We start from the raw sequence: 21,695 nt of genomic DNA, 5'->3' as shown, positions 1-21,695 counted from the left end.
GCTTATCTTTTCATCCTGTTAACACTATTTTTCAGACAGCAAATTTTTGAAATTTTCCAGAGTCCAATTTATCAAATTATTTTTTTTGAACTTTTACTTTTAAGTGCTCAGGGATTCAAGTCTAAGAATTATTTGCCTAATCATAGGTTTCAAAATTTTTTTATCCTCTTTTATTTAGAAGTTTTATAGTTTTGTGTATTAAATTTATCTTCCTGGTCTGCTTTGAGTTAATTTTTGTATAAGGCGTGTGAATTACTCTGAGGTTTATTTGTTTGCCTGGGGATGTCCAATTGTTCTAGCATCACTTACTCAAAAATCTATCCTTCCTTTATTAAATTGCCTTTGCATCTCTGTCAAAAATTACTCATATTTGTGTAGATTTATTTCATTTCCCTATTCTGTTTCATAATCTATGTGCCTAGTCCTCCAACAGTGCCACATTGTCTTGATTTTTGTGGCTATGTATGCAGCCAGGGAAAATGACTCCTCCCGCTGTATTCCTATAGTTCAAAATAGTTTGTAGATAATATAGGGTCTTTCTCTTTCTATATAAATTTTAGAGTAAAATTTTTTATATTTGGGGGAAATAAATCTTGTTGAGCTATTGATAAGAATTTGGTGGAACCTATATATAAATATAGGGAGTATTGATAGCTCTACTCTATTAGATTATCCAAACTATGAGTATGGTATGTCTCTACAAGCAATTAGGTATTCTTTGATTTATTGCATCACACAGATTCCTTACATGTTTTCTTATATTTTAACCTAAATATTTAAATTTTTCTGAAGTTATTGTAAATGGCACTTAGAAAATCCTGTTCCCATATCTGGCTGGCATGGCTCAGTGGTTGAGCATCGACCTATAAATCCAGAGGTCACAATTCGATTCCCAGTCAGGTCACATGCCCTAGATTGAGGGCTCAATTCCCAGCTGGGGCTTGCAGGAGGCAGACGGTCAATAATTCTCTCTCATCATTGATGTTTCTATGTCTATCTCCCTCTCTTTTCCTCTATGAAATCAATAAAAATATATTTTTAAAAAGAAAATTACCTACAATACAAGGTGAAAAAACAAAAATCAATAGCATGTTTATATATTAACAAGTGGAAATAGGATTTTTAAAACAATATATATTTTTATATAAAGGCTGCTTCCTGCATGCCCCACACTGGGGATGACCACCTGGCTCATAGGTAGATGCTCAACCACTGACCCATGCCAGCTGGGCTGTAGGTAATTTTCTTGTTGTCCTTCTGTTATTGATTTCCAGCTTGATTTCACTGTGGTCAGAGAACATTCCCAAGTGCTTGGCCAGAGAAAGCAGCTTGTCTTGTGACTGTTGTGCATTCCTGTTGGGCAGCTTCAGGTTGCTGGGTTCTCTGGCTCCGTGCTGCTTGGACCAGTTCCACACAGGCTTAGACCGGCTTTGTGCAGGTGCAACTGGCAGCTGTATTGCAGTTTCACCTGTACCCCTTACCTCCTGCCTTGGGCTTCAACTCCTCTGCTGTTCCCTGGGACACCCGTAAGAAGCTGTTTGACACTCCGACTTGTGCAAGAAGAATGGCAGGAGAGTTCCTACCCTTTGGGTCATCTTAATCAGTGGATGATTAGACAAAATTCCGCTCACTTTTTTCTTTCAAGGCCACTGGGTCTTTCATAATAATGGTCTTCATTAGTTCCAAGACAACATTAAGCAGCCATATCCTTAGTGGAGGCAAGCCAACCATCTCTTCCTGTATTAGCTTATCCTCCTTTCCTTACTTTCTACCTCCTTTTTTTTTTTTTTTTTAACCCCAAATCAACTACCTTTGCCTCAGATCCTACTAATGTCGGATTTGGGTTAACAGGTCTGACATACAAGTCTGGGCTTGCACATTACCGACATGTAAAAAAGATCTGGTAAAGTAAAAAATATCACTAAAATATCTTTCAAATTCTATCTAAAATTATTTACTTTATACTTTTAAGTTGCTAAATGCCATCCAATAGAGATGAGTTTAGATCAACAGCTATCTTTTAAAATACAATACCTCTTGCCTGGCCTGTGTTGCTCAGTGGTTGAGCATTGACCCATGAACCAGGAGGTCAGGGTTCAATTCCCAGTTAAGGCACATGCCAGGGTTGTGGACTCGATCCCCATTGTGGGGCATGTAGGAGGCAGCTAATCAATGATTCTCTCATCATCAAGGTTTCTATCCCTCTCCATCTCCCTTCCTTTCTCTGAAATCAATAAAAACATATTTAAAAAAAAATACAATACCTCTGGAGATGACATATAATTCATTATTATAGTTAATATGAAAGACAGAAATAAATTTAGGAAGAAATCAAGCATTACTAAAAAGTCTAAAGACTGATATATAATCAACATTATTTACTTGGAAGATCATTAACAAGATAGGTACCTCATTATCTTTATATCTCCCCACCCTATCATTTTTAGTAAAGATAATAAAGAGTTTTTATTAGCAGATGTGCAAAAAAAATCATATGACTTCCTCCTCCAATTTCATTAACTTCTTGTCATAATTTTAATCTCCAGGTTAAACACCAGGACTTCCCATTTTCCTGGGCTTGTATAGTGATTGGCTGCAATTTTGCTTCTTTTGCAGTGGTATCCAGTCTCTCAGATGCATATCCCCCTCTGTGGAAAGATTGTCCTGATAAGCTTAGTGATTACAAGATAGAAAATGGAAAGTACATCATTAATTTCTGGCATTACCTTGAAAGACAAGGAGCATATAAAATCCTATTGAATGAAACAGCCAAGTATTTTGAAAAATTTGCACCAGAAAATGAACAAAATATTTTGTGGGGATTACCTATATATCATGGATGGCAATATCATACAGGTAAGAATGACTCTCTTTTTCATTACAATGACCCTTTGACTTAACTGAAAATTAAATAGGAAGCATTACCTTGTATATATAACACAACTTTTGTGAAAATTGATTATTTGTCTTTTTCCTCTTCCTACTCCTTTTCCAACTATTTCCCACACTCCTCCCCAACTATCTTTCTCCTCATTCTTTCCTAAACTAATTTTATCAAGCATAAAATTATGGAATGCCCCAGTTTGCATGATGTTTCTATTCAGCAACGCCCACAAAACTGTGTGCAATAATGAAAAACTTATCTTTGCACTGTCCAGTAGGGGAAAGGAGACCTACTGTGCTCATGTGTTATTATATATGGCTAATGGGCACTTGAGATGGATAATGCTTCCAAAGACCTGAATTCTTAATTTTATTTAAATTAATTTAAATTTAAATAGTCACAAATGGCCACTGGATTCTTCATTCACTGAGACACAGCATATTAGACCTAGTTCATTCCATATCAACAACTATTAATTGAGGTGCTACTAGGTGCCAAGCCTAGTTCTAAGTCCTGGGGAGTACACCCATGAGCAAAACAGTTAAGGCAATATACTGTACATTAAATACACAAGGGTACATAAAATTAATTTCCATTACCTACAGTTCTAAATGTGATTAAGTAATCATGTAGACGAGTGACACAGCATAAAAATCCTTTGCAGGAAAACCTTTCTATCATATGTTCTCTTCCTGAAAATTATATCTCCATTCAGGAATGAAAGTGAAGATTTGTATTGGAACAAAAATATTATAAATCCCAAACTCTCTTATTCTGGCTAACAATGGCATTCAAGAAATAAGGGACCCTCACCTTCAGCTTCCAGAAAATTGTACTGAAAGAAAAGAATCAATGAGAGAATGGGTAGTTTTGTGGAAAAGATAGGAGATGAGACTCTGCAAGGTCTGATCTGTGATAGCATCCTGAGCTGGCATTACAAGCAAGTTCATCAAGGGGATCTCCTGACACCCACTATAAGTCCTATTCTTAGGCAGTCCTTAGCATGGAGAAGAAAAATATCAGAACTCCTGGGACATGGTTGAGGAGGATCCCAAACCTCTACTAATAAAAGGGTAATATGCTAATTAGACCAGATAGACCGACATCTTCCAGACAAAGCCACGGTGGCAGGGGCTGAGGCAGAGGCGGTTAGAGGCAATCAGGCAGGCAGGGGAGCAGTTAGGCCAGCAGGGGAGAGCAGTTAGGGGCAATCAGGCTGGCAGGCAGAGGTGGTTAGGGGCAATTAGAAAGGCAGGCAGAGGCAGTTAGGGGCAATCAAGCAGGCAGGCAGAGATGGTTAGGGGCGATCAGGCAGGAAGGGGAGCAGTTAGGAGCATCAGGCAGGCAGGCAGGTAAGTGGTTAGGAGCTAGTGGTCCCGGATTGCAAGAGGGATGTCCGACTGCCGGTTTAGGCCCGATCCTGTGGGCCTAAACCGGCAGTCGGACATCCTCCAAGGGGTCCCAGATTGGAGAGGGTGCAGGCCGGACTGAGGGACCCCCACCATGCACGAATTCGTGCACCAGGCCTCTAGCAAGTTCCATAACGTTTTCCATCTGGGTTCAGTAATCCACAAATGACAAGATCAAATGTTGGATTGGATACCTTGCAAAATTTTATTTTCACTCAAGAACATAATAAATGGGATTCTTCTCTTTTTTAGTGGTTGATTTTACTTAGTATTTAATTGAAGTAAAACTACAGGACATAACTAGAGAAAATCAAAATAGGATTAATTTTTTTTAAAGTAACCCATATAAGTATTTCAAGCTAAGGACCATCAACAATGACCAGAAAGAAAATGTATTCTCATCTTTAAAGAACCATTTTTACCCTCTGTCCACTCTTTCCATGCCTCCCTACTCTCCCAACTAACTTGTCACCCACCTCAATACCTAACTTTACAGGCAACCACAGGTGTTCTGTCTCTGACAGAAGATTAAGGAACAGGGTGCTCGAGAACCGAGCGGAGATGGTTGAGCCCTCAAAGTCCTAAAACGCGCGGCCGTGGGTTCTGGGTTTATTGATTGAATTCCGCCGGCGCGGGAGCCTCTGCAGAGAGAGAGCGCGAGAGATGGAGATGGACAAACGGATTCATTTAGAGCTGCGGAACAGGACGCCCTCTGATGTGAAAGAGCTTGTCCTGGACAACTGTCAGTCTTGTGAAGGCAAAATCAAAGGCCTCAAAGATGAATTTGAAGAACTGGAGTTCTTAAGTACAATCAACGTAGGCCTCACCTCCGTCGCAAACTTACCAAAGTTAAACAAACTTAAGAAGCTTGAACTAAGCGATAACAGAATCTCAGGGGGCCTGGAAGTATTGGCAGAAAAGTGTCCGAACCTCAAGCATCTAAACTTAAGTGGCAACAAAGACCTCAGCACAATAGAGCCACTGAAAAAGTTAGAAAAACCTCAAGAGCTTAGACCTTTTCAATTGTGAGGTAACCAACCTGAACGACTACCGAGAAAACATGTTCAAGCTCCTCCCACAACTTACATATCTCAATGGCTATGACCCGGACGACAAGGAGGCCCCTGATTCCGAGGCCCCTGATTCCGACGCCGAGGGCTACGTAGAGGGCCTGGAGGAGGAGGTCGAGGAGGATGAGGATGAGGAAGAGTATGATGAGGATGCTCATCCAGTGGAAGATGAGGAGGAAGAAGAGGGGGAAGAAGGTGAAGAGGAGCATGTGAGTGGAGAGGAAGACGAGGGTGAAGAAGATTATAATGACTGGGAAGTAGACGACGAGGAAGACGAAGAAGAGGCTGGTGGTGAAGAAGAAAAGGGTCAGAAGCGAAAATGAGAACCTGAAGATGAAGGAGAAGAAGACGACTAAGTGGATACCTATTTTGAAAAATTCCTATTGTGATTTGACTGTTTTTACCCGTACCTCCGAAATCCCGACCCCCCGAAACTTATTTTTTTCTGATTGTAACGTTGCTGTGGGAACGAGAGGGGAAAAGTTTACTGGGGGTTGTGGGGAGAGGGTGGGCGGGAGGGGGTGGAATAAAATACTATTTTTACTGCCACACACACAAAAAAAGATCAGGGAACATTATCTAGAATTTTCATATAAACTGTTGTATACTCTTTTTTGGTCTGGTTTACTTTAGTTGTCATGATGCTTTTGAGATTTATTCATTTGATTGCATATATCAATATTTATTCATTTTTATTGCTTAGCCAAAATTTTGCCTAGAAAAATGTTGGAATTGGGAAGAGAATATTGGGAGTCTAAGACAAGATAAAGAAGTGCCATCAGAGAGGAAAAATGGGGGGAAAGGGACGGCTGTGAAAAGTGTACAGAAATTTATGCTAGATTCCATGCCTCCACTCAAAGGACTTATAACGCAGGAAGGAAAATTAGAAATGATACAACCAAGGACAATAAAATGCCTGCGAATAAAAACATACTAGATAAAAGTGAGAGTGTTGGGAGCTAGAATAATCTAGACATAGAATAAGATTTGAATTGAATCTTGAAAACAAGGTGAAATGTTGTTGGATTTTTTTTAAGTAATCCAGGAAGAAAAAAATAGAATGAACTAAAGATTAGAGCATGGAATTAGTGTAGCACATGGGAGAGAAAAGGAGATGGAGAGAAGAAAATGCTGGGATTACAGGAAATACCTAACTTTTGCTAGAGAAATAATATAATTGGAAAATGGGGTAAGTTGATAGTAGAAATTTGGGTTTGAATAATAACAAAAATAGAGTAAATTTTATTCTTGAAAAAAATGTGAATGACAAAACAAAACAAAACACTTTTTGGTAAAGGCTACTGAGAATGATGTATTCTTGCCATGGGAAAATAAGGAAAAAATTCCTCAGAATATATAATGACAAGAGGCAAGCATGTTTGTTTGTTTCTTGGTTTTTTTTAAGCTACAGTTTCAAAATGGTCCAGTAAACCCTAATCTGGATTCCCTCTTCTCCAGGCAGATTAGCTGACCCCACCCAAAGAACAGACTGTGGCCATAAGTCTGGGGATCATCTGTGCATCTCTGTAGACAGTTGGTGGGCTGGTGAGTATAATGTAAAAGTCAAATCACAAATTGATGACCTTTCCACAAAGGATCAATTTAACCCTGAATTCCAAATAGAGGAACAAAAACAAACACCAGAATTACTGCTTTTACAAAACAAATTAATTCAGCCCTAACTGGTTTGGCTCAGTGGATAGAGCATTAGCCTGTGGACTGAAGCATCCTGGGTTTGATTCCCATCAAGGGCATGTACCTTGGTTGCAGGCTTGATCCCCAGCCCTGGTAGGGGCACATTAAGTGCCATTATTATCTTTTTATGTTTTAAAGTAATAAATCCACAGCATAAATCCATTCTGCTTTAGGAGAGCAGGATCCTTAAGAGAAGCACATTCAAGTTGCATATGAGAATAAGGGAAATTTCTGATAGTTTCTGAAGTGCCCAGAACTACTGCTTAAAGTTTACCACATTTCCCAATCTGTGGGTTTACCTTCATGATAGATTTCTTTACTTCAAAAGCAACCTCTTTTGTATGCTAATAATATTAATCATAATTTTTGTTTACACAGACCTTAATTTTTATCTCTCTGCAATGCCCTTCCTTGCTGCAGTTGATTCTGGCATAATGGGGATACCATCAGACAATGTCACATTGCTGCCACCATACAAGGATCAGATGAGTTTTTGTTTTAATGTTTCTAGCTGTCATTCATCCTTTCCAGAAGCAATGAAAAAGTGGAATGAATTTTACCAGGTTTTGTGTGTGGCTTTTGTTTTCTTTTGTTTTTTAGTAATTCAATTAATACTTTTTGGGGGTCACCAGACAATTTTTGAATAATATATTTAATGTAGAGTTTTTTAGGCATTGAACAAGTTCTTAAAGAATTAAGTTCTTAATATTAAAATATTTATTATAATGACAGAAATATTAATGAGTTGATTACTGAATGAAATCATATCACATTAGCACCCTCATTACCCATTGAGAATTGAGGCTGCCCTATCCACTTTTCTCACACCAAATGAATTATATGCAAACACATGAGAATTATGATGTAATAGAGCATAAAGTGTTCTCTTTTATTATAATTTCAGGGCCAACTATGCAAAAACCTATATAGAAATACAAATATAATATAGGCTATGGTGAATTTGATCAGATTATTTCAACTCTCTTTGTAAACAAACTAGAGGCCCAATGCACAAAATTTGTGCATGGGTATGTTCCCTAGGCCTCGCCAGTGATCAGAGCTGATCTGTGGGGCAATTGGGGGAGTGGGAGAGCCCTGCTGGTACCTGCCTTGGCCGGCCTGGTGCCTCCCACTCGCCAGCCCCACCCCCCCATCACAGCCGCTGCAGGTCGCCTCCCTATGTGGGGCAACTGGCAGGGCAATCAGAGGGATGCCATTGGCACCTGCCTTGGCTGGCCTGGGGCCTGCAGGCTGGGGGCAGCTCCTGCATTGAGCGTATTCCCCCTAGTGGTTGGTGTGCGCCATAGCAACCTGTCGTTCCACTGGTCGTTCTGCCATTCGGTCAATTTGCATATTAGGCTTTTATTATATAGGATATAACTTGACTGAAACAATCATTTAACAATCAGTATCAAATATTGATATCTAAAGTAAAGTGCCATGGGTGAAAGAGTAAATGACCAAAAAACAAACAAGTTTCCCTCTACAGATCTTTATATCCTATCTAATAATACACAACATGGTAATTGACCATATCTTCGCTATACCTCCCATTGGCTAATCAGCACAATATGCAAATTAACCCAACCAAGATGGCAGCCAGAAGCCACACAGCTGAAGTGAGCAGGAGGCTCGCTTGCTCCAGTGATGGAGGAAGCCAAGGTTCCCCGCCTGCCACGGCCTGGCTCTGAGCTCCGAAAGCAACAAAGTTTCAATTATAGAAGCTAAACAAACCCCAGAAACCTCCTTTCAGCTAGCCGTGGCCACGGAGCTGGAGCAAGCAGGAGCCCATCTCTCAGCTCCAGTGACGGCAACAAAGTTTCAATTATAGAAGGTAAATAAATCCCAGAATAAAAAAAAAGAAAAGAAAAAAAGGAGAGGCTGGGAGCTTCAGTCGCCAGCCAGCCTGAAAACGGCCTTCAGCCCCTCACCCAGACTGGCCAGGCACCCCAGTGGGGACCCCCACCCTGAAGGGGGTGTGGACAGCCTGAAAACGGCCATCAGCCCCTCACCCAGGCTGGCCAGGCACCCCAGAGGGACCCCCACCCTGATCCGGGACAACCTTCAGGGCAAACCAGCCTGCCCCCACCCGTGCACCAGGCCTCTATCCTATATAGTAAAAGGGTAATATGCAAACTGACCCTAACAGCAGAAAGACTGGGAATGACTGGTCATTATGACACACACTGACCACCAGGGGGCAGACACTCAATGCAGGAGCTGCCCTCTGGTGGTCATTGCGCTCCCACATGGGGGAGCTCTGCTCAGCCACAAGCCAGGCTGACGGCTGCCAGTACAGCGGTGGTGGTGGGAGCCTCTCCTGCCTCCTCAGCAGCACTAAGGATGTCCGACTGCAGCTTAGGTCAGCTCCCCGCTGCCAAGTGGACATCCCCCGAGGGCTGCCAGGCTGCCAGAGGGATGTCTGATTGCCAGCTTCGGCCTAATCCCCCAGGGAGCAGGCCTAAGCCAGCAGGTGGTCATCCCCCGAGGGGTCCCAGACTGCAAGAGGGCACAGTCCGAGCTGAGGGACCCCCCCTCTGAGTGCACAAATTTTTGTGCACTGGGCGTCTAGTTTCATATAATTAGACAAAATACTCTTACTCCTCCCATTTACCCCATCTCTGACTCTTTTTTTTAAATATATTTTTATTGATTTTTTACAGAGAGGAAGAGAGAGTGATAGTTAGAAACACCAATGAAAGAGAAACATTGATCAGCTGCCTTCTGCACACCCACTACTGGGGATGTGCCCACAACCAAGGTACATGCCCTTGGCCGGAATCAAACCTAGGACCCTTCAGTCCGCATGCTGACACTCTATGAACCGAGCCAAACCGGTCAGGGCCCATTTCTGACTCTTAAGACTTTGTGGAAAGTTCATTATATGGCCAGAGAACAACAAGTAAACAAAATACAATAAAATACTAAAACTCTGGTTCTGAACAGTATAAAATCCTAAAACACATGGTTTATTGCTTTCAAATGGGTTCAGCATCACAAGTAATTAATATAAGTAATATTAAGCTTTTAGGGACTTTTAAGCATTAAATCTTTCATATCTTAACTTTTAGGGAAAAAAACTCCCCTCATTTAGATGTTGAAAAATTATATTTGTAAGTAGAATTGATTTTTCAGGAAGAGAGACAGTTATCATTGCTTAAATAATATAACCTTGTTCTTCTTGGACAGCATTTAAAGTCCAATTCTAGTAGTTTTGATGACCTGCTGAAGTACTTATGGGCTGCACATGTCTCATCCTTGGAGGTTGCTCATAAAAATTTTCACAACAGGTAAGAATGGATCTAAAGTTATTTTGTTTTTACATGGTAACAATATTTCCATCTTACATTACCTTTTTCATTGAAGTGTTTTTCAATTAACCTATTTACCAATATGTCAACTATGGGGGGTATTACAGATAAAGAAAAAACTGACAAGAAAATGTTTTACTGGATAAAGTAAAAAGTGTTTTACAAGTAGGAAGGAAAAATATGGGAAAAAGCCGATTTGTATTATAAAGTATAACAAAATAAAAAGCAATAAATCAAAATCAAACCAGAAGTCCAAGAAGACAAACAAACAAAAGGTTGCTTTACCCAAACCGGTGTTTATAAACCAGGGAGTGTAATGACAAATAATTATATGATCTCTGCATCATTTTGATCAGAGAAAATAACTTGGTTAACACATATTTGGAAGGAGCTATCCAAGAGGCATCTTGGTTATCATACTGAAGAGCTAAAATGACGTTAAAAGTCTCCCAATTTTATAGCAAATGAGGTTGAATGAGGCAGCATGACTTGGTCTGGAAGTGAATGACACTATATTTGGGGTAGTATCAGGCATCCAGAGTGAGATCTGGTATAGAAAGAAGGAAAGAATGAGTGACTGGTTTAAAAAGCACATATAAGCACAGGCACACATGCTTGAGGCCTTCTTGTTAACCACCTAATTTTATCTTTACCACTGACCACATATTCAATTAAGATATAAACAACAGATTTAGGAGTCATGTTGTTCTGTATATGTTTGCTCTTCGTATTGCTTCAAAGATGCTTTTCATATTGGTCCACAGAAAACTTCATCCTCTTGGCATTCTGTGAAATAAATTGGAATTGTAGCCATCATCACATCTTTTTTGTTGTGACTCGGCTGCTTGGCTATTTCTATGACTGCCAATGAAACTTGAGGTTATTGGTCAAGCAAATAGAGAAGGGGTTGCAACCTAAAGATCGTAATTGAGATCAAGTCATTATAGTTTATAGAAAATAGTTTATAAAACAATATTTTTGCAAACATTCCCAATCACATGCAAAATGAAATTCTTCTAGAAAATTGCATTTTTAATATCAACTCTCAGAGGATGATGAGAGCAACCCTCAATATCTGAAATTAAACAACAAAGTTGAATTTACTGTATTTATAGGAAGGGAGAACTACATCTGGCAGGCCCAGTATCACTGAGCAGAACACTTTTCTCATCTAGTTTTGGGTTATTAGTGAATTGGGTTATTAGGAGATGCAGAGTTCAGGGATTTGTGGATTTTAAGTTAGTTGAGTTACCAGTATGAGAATACTCAGGTAAGATAGCTATCAATTTTCGTTAGAAACATGTGTATACAATGGGCCCCAGTTCCTAATGGCCAGTTCCTAAAGGATTGACTTTCGAAAGATGACACTGATTGGAAGCTTGCCAAACTCTGTTTCCCAAACCATTAATCTGAGGCGAGTTTTTGTTGATGGATTGAGGAAGTCTAAAAATGTTTTGATGACAACTTGTTACTTTGTCTTCTCCTAGAGATGAGAAAACTTGTTTTTATTCTTGAAAGTGTGACACTACTTCAAGTGGTTAAAATTTAAGGATATTGCAGATTTTGTTTATGATTTAATTTCTATTATGTGCTTATTTGTTTTTGTTTTTTTATGCTCATTGCATTTATTCCAAACTATTGAATGTGACTAATTTGGAAATATTTGATTAATTTTCAATAGATCAAATTTATAAATAACCTGAGGCAAAATAATATCCATATGAATTGTTTGATGAGTAAGTTTAAATGTGTATGTGCCTGTTTTTTTTCACACACCACCTCAGGGGAAAACAAATAAGCAAACACCTCTTGTTGATCTTAGTAGAAACATAAGTACAAAAGTTAATTATTTTTTTACTAACATATTTACTTTATATCCTGAACTTCTAACTTTTTTACATGGCTATCTACATAGGTGTCATAGGTTGCTATACCTATATGAATATTTTTTAATAGCTGCATGACAGAATCTGAACTATGGATTTTCTTCTCATCTCTCAGTCAATTCTTACAACAATAAATTTTATAGATAGTAACTCTTCTGAAGTTTACACAGATTGATAGTGTCAGGAAGATTTATGTCAAGGGTAGTCTAACTCCAAAGGCTATGCTTTTACCCTTATAGCTCTTCTGTTTATAAAACTATGTATCCTGCAAACTGGTATTCAAAGATCCATACACAGAAATCCTCAACACAATACTGGCAAACAGGATTCAGCCACATAAAAAAGGGATTATAAACCATGACCACATGGGATTTATACCAGGAATACAAGCACTGAGATACTATAGCAGTCAATCTCATAACCCAGGTGGCCGTTAAGTGACTAACCTGTACAGAGATAAACAGCATAGACATGCTGCACAAAAGAATGATTCACATTCCCAAGATGGAGTGGAACATGGAGAGATTTCATCATGCTACTCAGAACGGCATACACTTTAAAACTTAACCATTGTTTATTTCTTGGATTTTCCATTTAATATTTTTGAACCAAAGGTAATGAAAACTATGGATAGTGAAACTTCAGATAAGGGGGACTTATCAGAAAAAAAAAAATACCAAGCTACCTAAAAAGCAAGAAAAATATTCTGTAAGCTATTTTATTGTTTAGTGGTTACCTGAAATGGAAATCACATGTTCCTTTAAAAATATCAAAATTCAGCAGAAATTTTGCTAATCTTCTTTGACTATATCTTTACATCCTATATAATAAAAAAGTAATATTCTAATTGACCCTAACAGCAGAATGACCAGAATAACCGCTGGACCAGTCACTATGAGGCACACTGACCCCCTCTCGGTCCCTTCCCCTGGCCATCAGGTATCGATCACCCGATGGCGAACAGGAACGGGGGGTGGGTGGCAGCAGGGGGCAGGGCCGGCTGTGGGCACCTGTGGGTGCCTAGGGCTGTACCTGCGCACAAATTTCATGCACTGGGCCTCTAGTTTTAAAATAATGAGACTTGGTCACATTTCAGTATGTATGCAAATGGAGCAGGGTTTATGAAAAGGGAAAAGTATTCTACTAAAACCATTTTCTGGATGGTAATTTCCAGACTTAAAATTCTAATGAAATCTTTTCAAATGTTCAAATCTAATAGCTAAAATCAACAGCCAGTTTCTACAATCCATATTCTAAAAAGTAGTAGGATGTAGTTTTGAACAAAATATCTTTTGAAAATTGAGTTTGCAAAATTCTGAGTTGACTAATTATAAATGGGAACTTCCCTCCACCCCTTGTCTTGTAGGTTAAGGTATTATTCTAAACAAGAAGCAGATTTTGGAAGAAATTGGGCTTTGTTTGTGGATTATTTAGCTCCATCCCTCTTTCCTACAACTTTGATTAGAATTTACGAATTCCAGAAAGTTCTGCCCACACGAGTGCTTCTTAGTGGGGACCGACCCCTCTTCATCAGTGACTTTACTGGCTTTCAGAAAAGTGTCCTGCTTGCTCTAAATCTTTTGCACATTGTGCATAAGTATACAGGTAAGAAACACTTTAACTTTTGAAAATTCTTATTGTGTTGATTTCATAAGTAATGAAAAAACATTAGAATCATTGTTATAAATCACTACAACAGAATGTCTAAAGAAATAAATTTTATCTCAACTCATAAATATCTTTACTATTTTTTAGGAACACTGTCTTTCATTGTATGGAAAACTTTTATGAAGTCAGAAATTGCAAGAGAACTGTTTCTAGAGATTTTGGAATTCATCCTTCACTATTTTAATTAAGTACTTCTGGAAATCTGTAATAAAACAAAAATCTATGAGAATAATTCCTTGAGAAAAAGTGTTCTCAACATTTAGTCTTGCATATTTGCATAATTTTGTCTTGTCTATGCCTATATTTTAATTCATGTTGTTATTAATTTGTTTTTAATAATTATTGAATTAGCATTAATAATAAAATGTTTACTATTCAGTGAAAATGTGGTTGAACCCTGGCTGGTTTGGCTCAGTGGATAGAGCGTCGGCCTGAGGACTGAAGGATCCTGGGTTTGATTCTGGTCAAGGGCACATGCCTGGGTTGTGGGCTCAATCCCCAGTGGGGAGCATGCAGGAGGCAGCCAATCAATGATTCTCTCTCAAAATTGATGTTTCTCTCTCTCTCTCTCTCTCTCTCTCTCTCTCTCTCTCTCCTTTCCCTTCAATAAAAATATTTTTTAAAAAAAAAAAAAAAAAGAAGAAGAATTTTGGGCTTGCTTTAAAAAAAAAAAAAAGGAAGAAAATTTAGTTGAATAGGTGAATAAATGCCAATAAATTAATAAATATCATAAAACCTGATTTGAATTTTGGATGTTATTCTACCTAAATTAATTTCATGAAACATGAAGGAATAGATTTTCATGGTCAATAGCAAGAGGCAGAAAATTTTAAATAAAAATTAGATGATGAATTTGGATTTTTAAGACACTTAAAAATGAACTATTAATTTAGAAAGTATTTCTTAATCAAAAATGTTTTGAAAGGCTTTTAGTTCTCTCAAAGTTAGAAAAAGTTATTTTCTAAACTTCTTTTTCTAGTCCATGCTTTTTAAAAAATATTTCAGGACCATACAGGGCAAAAATTCTCACTTTTAATAAGAGACAATGTGTACTTACAAGAAGGTGGCTTTTCCTCCTGCTGTCCTCATGGTGACTTTCTTCCACAGCTTGTTTAGACGGCTTTACATAGGGCCTCTACTATAGGCAAAATATATCCACTTATGAGCCATTTGGAAAAATAAAATGAAAAATTTAAGGCAAACGTTAGAAATTGTGGTAAAGTAATATGGGCACCAATGTGTAAAGGACAAATTTGCATCTAAGCTCTTTTATTTTTCCAGCCAGTGTTAGCTGGTTAATCCTTAGCAATTTATCAAATTCCCTTGTATCGCAGTATACTTCTTAAAAATGAAAAGATTGTAACAAAAATGAAGATAATTGAGAGTCACAAGATTTTGGTTATAAAAATTAACTAGTTCAATAACCAGAAGGTAGTGGACACCCAGGATAATGTGTACAAAATAGTATTTGTGGCACAGAGTACAGGTTTGATGAACAATACATCAATAAGAACTCATTATATCAAAACTCAATCACGACTATAGCATAAACGGCAGGAAGACCAAACCATGATATGTAATTGTTGACAGAAAACAGGTTGCCTCTGGATTAGAAAACAGACTATTTATTACTCATCTATCATCTATGACCTGATTTGCACAGGGCGATGCAGTGAAGGCCAGGTGATCACCTTGGCATGCAGTGAAATTACACCACAGGAAAGGAATCTTGAAATGATGAGACTCGGAATGTATTTAGAGCAGATGGCATATCAGCCCATTTGCTAGACTCACACATGCAAGAGAGAAAAAGAGAAACCTCATCTTTACTTTAAAGGGAAGGTGGCAGTGGGTGGGGAGGGTGAGGTGCAAGAAGGTAAATTCTCTGACTACACATTCAAAATACTTCCTTTCAATAGAGATTAATTTTTTACAGTAATCCTTTGTTCAGCATCTCAGAGACAGGCATCTGTTCTATCATGTTCACCGTGGCAGGTCAGTGCTGAGGCAACACCAGAAATGAGGCCACTGCTCAATTACTATGTGTCAAATCAGTTCTGAAGGTTAGGGATGATTTTCAGAGTTTTCTGGCAACTCAGTGTGATTATAATAAACACACAGCACAAGCAAAGAGGGAAGAGCTTGGCCTGCATAAGCTTATATAGTCTGTGTATTCCCAATTACGGCCCGTAAGGGCAGGTCATAGTGCAGGGGTTCTGAATCGACATCTATGCATCACTCTTGAATCCTCTGCCCCTGCAGCTAGGACCAGTTCCACACAGGCTTTGACCTGCTTTATACAGGTGCAACTGGCAGCTGAATTTCAGTCCCTCCTTGAACCTCTTACTTCTATGCTTCTGCTGCTACTTAAGATGCCTGTTAGAACCTGTTTTGTACTCAGACTTGTTCAACCAGAATGGCAGGAGAGCTTCTACCCATTAGATCACCCTTGTAATAAAAAATTATACCCAGGACTTAGTTTACGGAGATATGACTGGCTGAAGCCGTGGGCAGGCAAATGTCATTGAATTAATTGATTACTTAATGTCTTCTAAGAGAAGGCCTCACACCATGCCACACATGGCTCAGGGGAGCAGATGACAGGACTGAGGAGAAGGCATAATCTTTATTGAGGTTTCCTAGGAAAAGCAACACAGGGCAAGGTAAACAGCTTAAGACTGGCTGTGGGTACCAGAGGCTAAAACCAACAGTAATTAGCATATTATGCAAAAAGACCCATTGGAAGGCCAATGGACTTTGATATTCAGCAGGGCTGAAAATCAGCATAATATTGCCCTGCTGTGGACTCAATGGCTGAAGGCAATTCCCTAACCTGATAATTCTTTTACTGCTTATCAAACTTTACCTTTGATATGCTTGTATGCATTCCTAAAGGGCAAATGTGTATTCAAATGAATAAAAGCTGACAGGTCCAGGTTTTCGGAGAGCTTCTCCACTAGGGGGAAGTTTCCACCTGGCTCCCATGCCTTCTAAATTCATATTTCTTGTCTAGTGTTTTCATTTGTGCATGGCCCCTTCTTCAGATCTTGAACCCTAGCCGTAAATGAATGCGGCATTTGAGCATGTTCAGTCACAGCCCCTCTGCTAGATGGATGCTGGGAATTGGAAGAAGACATGAGTAGCTGCAGGCATATAGTAGAGACTTTACTGCAGACCAAGTAGTCATTACAGACACAGGAGCCATCAGACAAAGCAGTTCTTGCTAACACAGTAGCAAACACAAAGTAGCTATGCACTGGCTGGTCAGCAACACATTTTTATACCAACTCAGACAAAAGAGGCTTCTTGGCTGACAGTGACATCAGTATTTTGGTTATAGAAAGGTACGCTTGCACAGTGCGTACAGTAAAACTGCTGTGTCATCGCCTTTGCTCATGAGTATCACACATGGGCCTTGAATATTCGGCGTAGTCTGGTCGAGGTCCCCACAGGGCAATAGGGCTGGTCTCTAGCTGACTGCTATCTGGTTCTGGAATGATTTAGATCAGGTGAATTGTTGGCTTGGTGTGTGAAAGATAAGAAAGTGGATGGGGGCACAGCCTTGGATATGCTCATCTGTACATGAAAGGCAGATTTTAGGTGAGCTGTCCACTACCTCCAGCAATTAGCTAGCCTGAGAGGGGAAGTTCTCTCTTGGTCTGTAAAGCCCCCAAGAGATGTGAAACCACTGTATTATACACAACGTAAATTTTAAAAAACATAATTAATGCACATTGAGCAATGGATAATGAGAGCACATGGATAAATACTTCTCACTTCCATGGTTCAAGGCTCAAAGTGCCAAGATCCTCTCATAATGTTCTAGCCACCCCTAAGCTGACTTTTTCTGAAGGTCCCTGAATAATTTGTAAAACCATTCCTTGCCCCTGCCGAGAGTAGGGTAAGTATATCTTAACATGAAGAATTAGTGAGTAATAGCGTTCACCCCATTTTAAAGTTCAAGACTATGGAACACGTTCATAAGATGACCAAGAATCCTGAATTCTGTTTGGGTACAGAAGGGCTCACCAGTACACTTTCCCCAATCAGAAGAGTATGACCAAATGCCACTCTTTCGGGTTCCCCAAGATCTTGAGCCCTGAGTGTGTGTATGAATGTTGATTTCTGATGAATGCCAGGCAATTTCTCACTCATCACCAAATTTCTTTTGAAGGAGGGAATGAGGTAGAGATGAAGATATTTCAGGAGCTGCTGCTTTGTGTATTCCAAAGGAACATTTTTAAAGGATTTATTAAGGTATTACATTTTGAAATAACTGCAAGGCTGCCAGATGATTCTGTAATACTACAGATATATTTAATGAGATATTGTCATCCACACATTTATACCAAGTCCAATTTTCCAGAGCTGTCTGACTGCTCTGTATCTATGAAATGGACTCTATTTTGCTTGATAGTTCAGTTTGTTCATTGAATTCCACATAGGAGTAAAGTAGGGATGGATTGAGCAAAAAGAGAGAGAGAGAACTCATGGATAGGACAGCAGTGTGGTGACTGTTGGAGGTAGAAGAGGGCATAGCGGGGATAAATGGTGATGGAAATAATCAATGGGCAGAAACTAAAACCGTTTCCCCTAAGAACAGGAACAAGACAGGGATGCCCCCTCTCACCACTCCTGTTCAACATAGTACAGGAAGTACTACCCATTGTGATCAGACAAGAAGAAGAAATAAAAGGAATCCAAATTGGAAAAGAAGAAGTAAAACTGTCCTTATTTGCAGATGACATGATACTGTACATAGAGAACCCTAAAGACTCCATCAAAAAATTATTAGACTTAATAAATGAATTCAGCAATGTAGCAGGATACAAAATTAATGCCAAGAAATCTATGGCATTTCTTTACACCAATATTGAACTTACAGAAAGTGAGACTAAAAAAGCAATCCCATTTACCATCACCCCCAAAAAATTAAGATACCTAGGAATAAACTTAACTAAGGAGGTAAAAGACTTATATGCGAAAAACTACAGGACACTGAAAAAAGAGATAGAGTAAGACATAAATAGATGGAAGAACATACTGTGTTCATGGATTGGTAGAATCAACATCATCAAAATGTCCATACCACCCAATAGTATTGCAATCTATAGATTCAATGCAATCCCCATTAAATTACCAACGGCATATTTCACAGATCTAGAACGAACGTTCCAAAAATTCACCTGGAATAAAAAAAGACCTCGAATAGCTGCAGCAATCCTGAGAAAGAAGAACAAAGTAGGTGGGATCTCAATACCAGATATCAAGCTGTATTACAAAGCCACTGTTCTTAAAACAGCTTGGTACTGGCACAAGAATGGACATATAGATCAATGGAATAGAATAGAGAACCCAGAAATCGACCCAAACCACTATGCCCAATTAATATTTGACAAAGGAGGCAAGAGCATACAATGGAGTCAAGACAGTCTCTTCAATAAATGGTGTTGGGAAAATTGGACAGATACATGCAAAAAGATGAAACTAGACCACCAACTCACACCATACACAAAAATAAACTCAAAATGGATAAAAGACTTAAATGTAAGACGGGAAACCATAAAAATACTAGAGGAATCCACAGCCAGAGAAATTGTAAACATATGCTGAAGGAATTTCTTCTCTGATACTGCTCCTAAGGCAATGGAAACTAAAGAGAAAATAAACAAATGGGACTACATCAAAATAAAAAGCTTTTGCACAGCAAAGGAAACTATCAACAAAACAACAAGAAGACCCACTGCATGTGAGAACATATTTGCCAATGATATCACCGATAAGGGTTTAATCTCATGCAACTTAACAATAGGAAGATAAACAATCCAATCAAAAAATGGGCAATGGACCTAGATAGACACTTTTTGAAAGAGGACTTACAGAAGGCAGAAAGACATATGAAAACATGCTCAAAGTCACTAATTATACGAGAGATGCAAATCAAAACGACAACATGGTATCATCTCACACCCGCCAGAATTTTTTAAAAAATTGATATACAGAGGAAGGGAGAGGGGGACAGAAACATCAATGATGAGAAGGAAACATTGATTGGCTGCCTCTCCCTTCCTCTCTGCAATCAATTTTTTAAAAATTTATGCTATGCTATGTACAATCCTGCTGTTGTAAATCACAGCTTTATAAAAGGGAACGGCATGCCTGCATTGTGTCCTAATGGTTGGTGGAACCGGGGTGGAGATGTGGATGCAGAACCAGAGTAATGGGCCAGTTCTGCGTCCTATGGCTCCCTCTCCAGCCCAGCAGCTGCAGCACAGGCCTCAGGTATAAGCGCGCACACCCTCAGGAAAGGGCTCTAGTGTTTACTTAACTTCCACCTCATTTGTAGTAGCAACTGTTTGTTCCCCAGAAAAAAGGCTCACATACTAGTCTCACATGCAAACCTCAAAATCTAGCTCAATTCATACTGTTTCTGAGAGCAAATGACTATTTTCTGGAGGCGAATTTATTCCACATTTTTTAAATTTCAGCTTTTGTTAATGTCAGTTTCTTGAACATCCATTGGAATGAACCTTCAAATGTATGCAATTTTCTTACTGGGTCCATGAACTATGTAAATAAGAGGTTATAAATGTATTGCCAATTTATGATGCTGTTTAAAGATCGTTATGGAAAAATAAAATGTCCTTAGATTTTACAGTGAAATATGTACAATGATGAAATTCTCTAGATCACCACTAGATGGTATATAAAACCTATTAAATATAGTACATTAGCCTGTCATTGCTGCTCTGTTTCAGGTTTTTCCCAAATGGCATCTTAATGATTGCAAGTCTAATTATAACTAATTAATATTAATATTACAATTAATACTTATTTAATGACTTCCATAGACACTGATCCAATAATACTATACTAGCTGAGTGACCTTAGAGAAGTCACTCATTCTCCCTGTACCTCAGCTTCCTTACCTGTAAAATGGAAATAGTAAGTACCTACCTAGCTCATAAGAGTTGTAACAATTCAGTGAGTAAATAGGTGTATGCATTTAGAGAAGTCTTTGACACTTTATAGGTTGGCTATTATTATTTGCCAGACACTCACTCTACATGACACCTATATATATAATTTGTATATGCATGTATGTCTTCTAAATTTTAACTTTCCCAAGTTCAGAACTGAGATTTGAATTAAGATCTCTACTAGTCCATACTATGATACCATGTGGCCTCTCAGTGTGCTGTACTGGGGTTCTTTACACATTCAATCTCTATTAACCACTCAGTCTTCAACATTTCTTGAGTGCCTACATGTACCAGAAATTATGGGAGATTCTGAGCATATTTCCAGCCTCTATGGAGACAGACAGATTCTGCCAGCTAGAAAAAGGGGTGAAATTGAATAACTGTTAGGCAGGCAACTATCAATGCTGCGCATTCCTCCAAGAATTGTTTTGTTTTGTTTTGTTTTAATATTGGCGCTGCCTTAAATTAAAAAAAAGAAAAGAATGAATTACTAATATGGAATGCCCCAAATTCAAGCATATAGAAGACCAATGTTAGAGAAATAGTAAGGCCTTTTTCCCCTTGAAATCTTTCCTGACACAGAGTGTTTTCGCATGGCTCATTTGCTGGCACCTCTGAGTCAACATCCTCTTTCTTGAAACTGACCTTTTCTCCTCTGGTCACATGGTTTGAATGGGAGCTCTTCCGTTATTTCAGACTTAATCCCCAAAGCCCCTCTCTTCCTGTGATGTTGATGAGTCCAGGATTCAATCATGTCATGGTGACTTCTTACTGGGTCAATCATGTCAT

The 21,695-nt window shown here is 38.9% G+C and overlaps 2 protein-coding genes and 1 long non-coding RNA gene across 5 annotated transcripts in view; 2 read left to right on the top strand and 1 right to left on the bottom strand.

The window, feature by feature from the left end:
• The window catches only part of LOC118660552 (protein LEG1 homolog), a 23,093-nt gene extending 8,938 nt beyond the window's left edge, over positions 1-14,155 (top strand). Inside the window, exons 2-7 of one of the 3 annotated variants that reach the window (XM_036318113.1) lie at positions 2,617-2,856; positions 6,822-6,908; positions 7,479-7,621; positions 10,248-10,348; positions 13,622-13,860; positions 14,011-14,155. In XM_036318113.1, coding sequence (XP_036174006.1) covers positions 2,617-2,856; positions 6,822-6,908; positions 7,479-7,621; positions 10,248-10,348; positions 13,622-13,860; positions 14,011-14,111 — 911 coding nt within the window. In that variant the 3' untranslated portion in view covers positions 14,112-14,155. Of the gene's footprint in view, positions 1-2,616; positions 2,857-6,821; positions 6,909-7,436; positions 7,622-10,247; positions 10,349-13,621; positions 13,861-14,010 lie in introns of all 3 variants that reach the window. The other 2 variants (XM_036318112.1, XM_036318114.1) reach the window with 2 other exon arrangements.
• On the top strand, positions 4,689-5,848 carry LOC118660553 (acidic leucine-rich nuclear phosphoprotein 32 family member A-like). The gene is given in 2 exon segments (XM_036318115.1): positions 4,689-5,289; positions 5,291-5,848. Coding segments are annotated over 2 exon segments (729 nt in total). The 5' UTR covers positions 4,689-4,956; the 3' UTR covers positions 5,687-5,848.
• On the bottom strand, positions 10,654-21,695 carry LOC118660555. The gene is made up of 3 exons (XR_004968972.1): positions 21,552-21,695; positions 14,981-15,081; positions 10,654-11,155 (listed from the first exon to the last, which is right to left on the bottom strand). It is a non-coding gene; the product is annotated as an uncharacterized LOC118660555 (long non-coding RNA).

This window comes from Myotis myotis, unplaced genomic scaffold, assembly GCF_014108235.1.
Source record: "Myotis myotis isolate mMyoMyo1 unplaced genomic scaffold, mMyoMyo1.p scaffold_m19_p_7, whole genome shotgun sequence".
In the NCBI taxonomy this organism is placed as follows: Eukaryota; Metazoa; Chordata; class Mammalia; order Chiroptera; family Vespertilionidae; genus Myotis; species Myotis myotis.
Note: the sequence above shows the minus strand (reverse complement) of the source record. Positions and strands in the feature narration are given on the sequence as shown.